General features: G+C 27.1%; 2 protein-coding genes across 2 annotated transcripts; one reads left to right on the top strand and one right to left on the bottom strand.

Annotated features, from left to right (window-relative positions):
- Positions 1-212: 212 nt before the first annotated feature.
- On the bottom strand, positions 213-4,047 carry LOC120081787 (NAD(P)H:quinone oxidoreductase-like). The gene is made up of 3 exons (XM_039036948.2): positions 3,859-4,047; positions 3,559-3,759; positions 213-708 (listed from the first exon to the last, which is right to left on the bottom strand). Exons 1-3 carry the CDS (start codon positions 3,932-3,934, stop codon positions 407-409), a joined length of 579 nt encoding a protein of 192 aa, XP_038892876.1. The 5' UTR covers positions 3,935-4,047; the 3' UTR covers positions 213-406.
- A 1,659-nt stretch (positions 4,048-5,706) lies between these two features.
- LOC150035210 (serine/threonine-protein phosphatase 7 long form homolog) lies at positions 5,707-6,422 on the top strand. The gene is made up of 2 exons (XM_090315268.1): positions 5,707-5,878; positions 6,055-6,422. Exons 1-2 carry the CDS (start codon positions 5,707-5,709, stop codon positions 6,420-6,422), a joined length of 540 nt encoding a protein of 179 aa, XP_090171394.1.
- The last annotated feature ends 1,790 nt before the right edge of the window (positions 6,423-8,212 follow it).

The raw sequence follows: 8,212 nt of genomic DNA, 5'->3' as shown, positions 1-8,212 counted from the left end.
CTGTATGTTAATTGTTCTTTGAATTGCCGAGACATGGTTCGTAACATTCTTTATAGTGCGATAGGTACTTCCATATTATTTTCATCTCTAATCACAAAACCCTAAAATTTTATTTGATAATTCATTGGAAAATAGGATAATATATAAAATAAACCTAAACTATACCCATCCACGTCATATAATCGAAATCAACAAAATTTAAAAAAAAATAATAACAATAACACTCATAACGATAGATGTGTCATTCGATAAGATTTATGATAAAAACTACCAGAACCAAATTGAAACAAAACTTAAACTATAAATACGACCTAAGACGTCGAGGACGAAAAAGCACATCATTACTATTATTCAAAACACAAGAATTGGAGATAGCAAAACAAAGCGAAACAAGGTATAATTATTTTTAATTGGACTGGAGGCGTAGGGAAAGGTTCTTGAGAGAAAGAAGAACTTGTTTCAACCTCTGGTAGGTTTCTTGATCAATCAAGTCGCCATTTTCATTGAATTTGAGCGGTGGTTGAAATGCATTCACATGAAGCTCAGGCTTGTTCACAAAGTGAAGGTCTAAGAACACTCCCACTTGCCGGAGATGGAATTGTGCCAACGCGCCGCCGAACCCGCCGCCGGCACTCACTATCGCTGCCGCCTTCCCGGCGAACGCGTTCGGTGGCCTTGATGCCCAATCAATTGCATTCTTTAAAGGAGCTGCAACACAAACACATTAATGATTTTGCTTTTTTTAATTGTTATTTTATAACTTCCTCTTTTTTATATATATAATTATATATATATATATTTTTAATAATTATTGAAGTGGGCACCTCTCTTTAATGATTTAAATAAACTATTACTTGGTTAAAAAATCATTTTTGTCATTGTCGTTTTACTTATCCAATTTTTGTTAAGAAAAAACTTTCCATAAATCTTAAATTTAATTATGCATTTAGTTTTTTCAATTGTTGATGATTTTCTCTCAAATGAGCATCTTTTTATAAAATTGTTTATATTTTTTTTCATGAAAATTATCATTATCATTTAACTCATTTGAATAAAAGTTAATTTTCGATTATTAAATTTAAAAGTTATTGAAGATTATTAAAATTAGAAAATTAAAAATAAATAGATTAAAATAAAACGAAATTTAAAACTAGAAAGACAAAAATAAAAAACTTCTTTAAATTTTAGATTTGTTATACTTCAATTTTGAGACTTCCAAACATATTTTTTTCTTAGTTTTTTTTCGAAGCCTTTTTAAATATAAAAAATATTTAAAAATATTTACAATCTATCGTAAAAAGTTCTAAAAGTGTGTTATACTATTGAAATTTTTTTGTTATAAAATATAAATATTTTTAATATTTTTCTATTTATAAGAATTTCTTTTTCTTTTTCTTTTTTCTATTTCATTTCTTAAGTAATTTTGTCAACAATAATAGACCTTTTTTTTATAATCATAAGCGGTAGTATATACATATTCAAAATTATATGTCATTCATATGAATCGAATAATGATAAATATTAAAATAGTAACTTTTTGTATTTTATTTTAATAAATATTTTTGAAAATTGAACTAAAATACAACCAATCTAGAAAAGGATTTAAACGTCGTTTGATGTACCATTATTATGAAAAAGGATTTTCAAAAATAGAAAAATAAGAAAAATTATTTACACGTAAAATTCTAATACCTTTTTATAGAGGCTGATAGACGTCTATCAGTGTCTATCAATTTTTTTTTATTATTTTTTAAATAGTTTGACAATTTTTCTATTTATGAAAATTTATGTTATTATTATGAAATATTTTGTCTTATTTGGGAAGGTGTCCAATCAATTTATTGTAGCACTTATCGAGAACAATGGATATAAACATAAATATTGAAAATTTAAGAAAAATGGGAAATTCAACTTGAAATTAAAGGGATTTCTTTTTCTGTTTCTTTTTGGTTAATTCTTACAAATTAAGGATTGCTTGTAATTGATTGCTGGTGTTTGAGTAAAACTTTAAATATGAATTCATATCAAAATAATAATTATCTAATTTTAGAAGGACAATCAATTTAAACTAGGACATATCAAAGAAATAGAGAAATATAATAATATTGAAATTTTAAGAAAATTGATTGGATGTACAAATTTGAAAATCAAGATTTATTTATTTTTTTTCTCCTCAGGAATCAAATTCCTTACAAATAAGGAATGTAATTCCGAATTTCCATATGAAAGAATAACTTTTTAACTTTGTTAAAGACGAACTACAAGGGTATATCGAATGATTTTCATTATTCCCCACCCAATAAAAAAAGGTCAATCTTATTTTAAGTTTTTTTCTTAATATCTATTTAAATCTTTAAACATTGTGATTTATAATGGTTTTAGCTCTTACATCTATTTTTGTACCAACATATTAATAGGAATAATATATATTCAATAACATAAAGTTGAAAGCCAATATTGCATAAGTGAATATTAGATGACAAAATAAGATAACAAATGAAGCAAATAATTATTTTAAAAGATTTTAAAGACTAAAATTGACATTTAAAAAATTTAAAAATCTAAACAATTATTTATGTATGGATTAAACTAGACATTCTAAAAATTCAAACCCACCAAAATGAAAAGAAGCCCATGAACAAAAAGCGAAACATAAAATTTCTTGGCCAAGGTTTGCTTTAATGTACTAAAATGTTTTCTTTAATGATAGTGTTTGATTAAAGCTTTTAAATATTAAAAAGTGGTAAATTCCACTTTGACCCATTAAAATTATTTAAAAAAAAAATAATAATAAATTGAAGCGTGTTTCAAAGAAAGTGTCGGTATGATCCATAACGGACCAAAATGATATTTTAATTTTTGTTGAGAAAGTTGATTTATTGGTTCCTCTCCTAATAAAAATTAATATATCATTTTGGTCCTTTAATTTGAAAGTCGTTCAATTTCAATCCTTCTACCTTCAAATGACTCGATTTAATATTTATATTGCTAGCTTATTGTTGATTTTTTAAAAAAATTTGAAAAGAAATTCACCTATTATATTTTCATACATAAGAGAAATAGTATTATTATTAAAAATATATATACGTCATTAAAGAATGGGAATTATTTCAAATAGTAAAACTATTGAAAATATTTACAAAATATAGCAAAATTTTATAACTATCAATGATAGACACGGATAGATTTCTATCAATGTCTATCAACGTCTATCATCGATAGTTTTAAAATTTTGTTATATTTTGTAAATATTTTGGTTCATTTTTCTATATTTAAAAACAACTCTTAAAGAATTGTCAAAACTAGCACAATTCAACTGATGTCCGAGTATGCATTAACTCTTGAGAGGTTTTTGGTTTGAATCTTCTATCTTATATTTACTTTTTTTTAAAGGACTTGATTTAAGATTTATTGGGCATGCTAAAACTAAAATAAAAAAAAAATCAAAATAGAAAATCTAAAATAATATTTTAACAAAAAGAAGAAGAAGAAGAAGAAGTGTTATATTACTTAAAAAACAATTAGTAGCAGAGCTTGTTAAGAGAGAGAGAGAGAGACCGGCAATGGAGTAATTATACTCAGGAGAGGCAAAGAGAATACAATCGGAATCACGGATCTTCTGCCGGAAAGCCTCAACCACCGCCGGAAAACCTGAGGGCGGAGTTTCAAGATCCGTATTAAGCATCGGCAAAGGCTCCACTTCCAGATACTCAATTTCAATCCCCTCAAGCTCAATGGATTCCTTACAAATCTCCACCGCTAATCACCATTATTAATCCATTCAACAACAGCCAAAATTTCATTAATTAAGTCTCAACTGAAAATTAATTATGATTAACATTAAAAAGGAGGGATTACCGGCTCGAATAAGGCCACGATTATATGAAGCCTTACGAAGAGACCCACACAGAGCCACCGCTTTAACCACCGTCATGGATTCCCTCAACAGAGACCAAAAACACCCACACCCAGTGTCTATGAATAATGCAGGCTTTTATACACACCTAAACCATTTCCTTTTTGCTACCTACTAAATATGTTTTATTAAATTCATTTCTCTTTTAAGATTAATTCCTTTATTTATTGTATTTATTTGACTCTTGTTTTGTTTATGTGCTTTTTAGTTTTAAACAATAAAACCTGTTTTTATAGGTTAATAATACACTGTTAATTAAAATACTTATATTCTTTCAAATAAATTTGTAATTTTATCATTTGTCTTTTCACCACTTCCACAATGTTAGAAGAAAATTAACTCAGATTTTTTTTTTAATAATACAACTTTTTAAATGATATATATATATATATATATATATATATATATATATATATAAAAGATCGTGTTATTTTTCTTTTAAAAAAATTGCATTTAACTAATCAATTTAATTATAAAATTAGGAGGAATGACAAATGAGTTGTGTGAAAATATTTACTATATATATGAAATCAATAATTTCTTAAAAGATAAAATAAAAAATAAAAAATTGTCCGGAGAAGACCTAATTTATAGTAATCCATTTTTTTCATAATGGTTAAGAACAATTTTTGGATTTATTCATCATTAATTTAAAATAAAAGAATCATTAAAAAGCTTTTGCAATCACACAATAGCTATATTCAAATTGACAATTGAATTTTGGATAAAGGTTATGCAAACAATAATCAAAATGATTATAACTTTAAATTACTAAGATAACAATTCTTACTCAAAAAAAAAAAAATACTATGGTAAAATTAATTCTAAAAAAAGAGTGGAGTAATAGTAAAAACATGTACATTAAAATGATTATTTGTAATCACAAATACCAATCATTAACCATTGAAGCATAAAAAGTTAATAATAGTAAACCATCTGTCATTTGACTGTTAGGCAAATTATTGAATAGAATTAAAAGATTATTAAATGCTATATATGTGTAAAAAAATATAAACGTGGTTACTTTTGAACGTTTGACCTTGGATAATGTTAACTGTTGTATTTTATTAATACATTGTTTTTATTGTAAATATGAAATTTTAGTCTTCTAATATTTAAAGTCAAAATAAAAAATAAAATAAAATCTTAATTATTAACTTGTATGTGGTTTCATAATAGTTAGGATTAGTGAATTAAAGATAAATCAATATCATCTTGATATTATTGACAAAAAAGGTTTTAAATGAAACTATTTTGTATGAAAAATTAAGATGTATTCCATAATTGTTTTGTTTATAATTTTCTGTTTTTGATTTTTTTTAGTTTATATTAATACTACTTTCGGCTATGTATTTCTTTATATTATCTTCTACTTTTTTTTATTAAAAGAAATTCAAAATCTAAACTAAAATTTTGAAATTAAAATAGTTAGTAAAAACTTGTTTTTAAAGATTTGGATAATAATACATTTATGTTTACAAAATTATAATGTTAAAAAAAATAGGTAACTGAAAAACAAGATTTTTATAAATGGGATGTTAATTATAATTGTATATTTTATGTACTTATATTTTTTTATGTAATTATATATTTTATGTACTTATATTTTTTATGTAATTGTATATTTTATGTACTTATATTTTTCATGTAATTGTATCTTTTATGTACTTATATTTTTTATGTAATTGTACTTTTTATGTAATGAATTTATTTTTCATGTAATTGTATATTTTTATGTATCTTTTATGTGATGGATTTTATTATGTAATGTAATTTGTACTTGTTAGGTAATGGAGTTTGGTCCTTCTAATCCTATACAATTATACCAACAAAATGCGCATCATTCACAATCAGTATGGGATAGTTCTTCCACAATAGTGTTGAGTTGTTGGAGAAGGGAGGCATTTGCACAGCATACCATCCCATTTGATCACCGCATTATTCCCTATGTTGAGCAGGCAGGTTTTCTTGGGGTTGCACAAATCGGTTTTATTCAGCTTGATTGACACCTTATTACTGCTCTAATTGCGCGTTACCAGAAACCCACATATTTCACCTGCCTTGTGGGGAATGTACAATTACGCTGCAGAAGGTTGCCATACAATTTGGGTTACGAGTGGATGGGTAACCATTGACAGGTTCACTACAGTATGACTGGAAGAACGTTTGTGAAGAGCTCTTAAGCGTTCTACCAGATGATCTGAAAGGATCAAGATTGAGTATCCCCTGGTTGGCGTCCCAGTTTCCAGAATTACCTCCCGATGCCGACGACATCAGCGTACGTAGGTATGCACGAGCATACATCATGCAACTTATTGGAGAATTTTTGTTCGCTGACAAGTCAAATACTCTAATACATCTCATGTTCCTCCCGCTACTGTCTGATTTCGAGCACGTTAGTACATACTCGTGGGGTGGTGCATGTCTTGCATGGTTGTATAGAAAACTTTGTCGGGCTACCAATGCACAAGCATTGGAAATAGCGGGGTCACTGATACTACTATAGGTGTGGGCTTATGATCGATTTCCAATTATAGCACCACAAGTTCAGTTACAGGCCCCATATCATCGTCCACTTAGTGTCAGGTATTATTTCATTTATATATTTATTTTGTTACCATTTTATATAAGTATATAAAGTAATTGTATTTTTTATACTTTTAGATGGAGTGGTGTATTAGCTGCCTCTGAACAGCAGCAAATATGTTGCTCGTGTACCGAAAAATATTTGATAGACTGATGTACAGTCAGGTAACAAATGTATATATAAATGAATATTTAAAATATTTTAGATGTATATTTATCTTTTTTTTTTTGTCAGATTATTTGGACGCCATACACACAACAAATTTGGTCATCCTTACCTGATTACTATCGTAATGGTGAAGACATCTGGTTGACCATTAACCCTCTTATATGCGTCCATATAGTAGAGTGGCATCATCCAGATCGTGTGTTGAGACAGTTCCATCTACGACAAACGATACCTTCGTTGTCCTATACACTCCCAGCTACACCAGATCTATTTGAGAGGTAAGCACGACCAAGACTGGCGTCGAATCCATGTGGAATATATCCTACTGGCATGGACGACATGATCATTGTGCACAGTGAGAATTAACAAATGGGCCAGCTATATCAGATGATTACTTTTCCTGGTACAATTCAATCACGAGGCGGTTTATCATACCTGACGACGCTTACTATTACTGCATGGTAAGAGATATAAAATCAGACATCTTCCATATATATGATATGAATATTGTTTAATATTTATTTTTTTGATTGTACAAAAAAAATTTATCGGAGATGTACAACAATATTAAATGCAGAACAACTTACCAGACTTGGGTTCAATGTGTCAGCAAACATTGGTCAACATAGAATGTATTATTCAACAAACTAGACGACTCAATGTTGCTAACACCGATTAAAGACGTATTCGTCGTAGACGACAACGACAATAGAGTGAACCTAATTTAGGGGGACACGAAGATAATCCCATGAGGGATAAGGGCCAAGGGGGTCATTTTAAAATTTCATGTAAACTTTCATTTTCAAATTGTAAATCTTCTTTTATATCATAACATTTTTTTAATATGAGTGCAAAATAATTATGTTTTCATTGTAGATTAAATATATAATTTAAGTTTATCAATAGTTTCTGTAAAGACCTATATTAAAAAATACTTTCAATCTTATTATATTTTTGTCAATATATATTAAAATAATATTATTTAAAAAAAAATCAACAAAACTAAAATTATTTATAAAGGGTGAGCGGCCTTCTCATCTACTTAATTAATTGGATTAAAAAAATAAATGGATTAGGTCAGGGATGAGGTGGAGGAATTATTTTCTTATTATCCTAATGTCAATAAATGGCCTTTGATTGCACGTATTACGTTAAACATACGTCAAAATTAATTAGATTCGTTTGACAATCATTTTATTTTTAAAATTAAATTTACTTCTCTCAATTTCTTATAAGAATTTTCAATTTCTTCTAAGAATTTTCATATTTATTAAGTATAATGGTTGAATTCTTGACTAAATTTTAAAAATAAAAATAAAATTTTGAAACTTATTTTTTTTTTTTTAATTTTCAAAATTTTCCTTGATTTTTAAACCATTAAAAAAAGTAGATAACAACCGATAAAATTTGGAGGTGAAAATAGTATTTAATTTTCAAAAACAAAAACAAATAACTAGTTTTTTTGTTTTGTTTTTGAAAATTAAGCCTATGGACACTATTTTCACATCAAAATTTCTTTTTTAGTTATCTACTTTCACCGA

This window comes from Benincasa hispida, chromosome 7 (assembly GCF_027475165.1).
Source record: "Benincasa hispida cultivar pf3 chromosome 7, pf3_genome.v1.1, whole genome shotgun sequence".
In the NCBI taxonomy this organism is placed as follows: Eukaryota; Viridiplantae; Streptophyta; class Magnoliopsida; order Cucurbitales; family Cucurbitaceae; genus Benincasa; species Benincasa hispida.
This window is presented reverse-complemented; position numbering and strand designations above follow the sequence as displayed.

Bases quoted from the DNA above. Each gene is read 5' to 3' on its own strand.
- LOC120081787 (XM_039036948.2), bottom strand. From the start codon at position 3,934: ATGACGGTGGTTAAAGCGGTGGCTCTGTGTGGGTCTCTTCGTAAGGCT. The intron at 3,760-3,858 runs GTAATCCCTCCT...AATGGTGATTAG, and splicing joins TCGTGGCCTTATTCGAGCCG to CGGTGGAGATTTGTAAGGAA. The intron at 709-3,558 runs GTCTCTCTCTCT...TTTGTGTTGCAG, and splicing joins GTATAATTACTCCATTGCCG to CTCCTTTAAAGAATGCAATT.
- LOC150035210 (XM_090315268.1), top strand. From the start codon at position 5,707: ATGGAGTTTGGTCCTTCTAATCCTATACAATTATACCAACAAAATGCG. The intron at 5,879-6,054 runs GTTTTCTTGGGG...AACCATTGACAG, and splicing joins TCCCTATGTTGAGCAGGCAG to GTTCACTACAGTATGACTGG.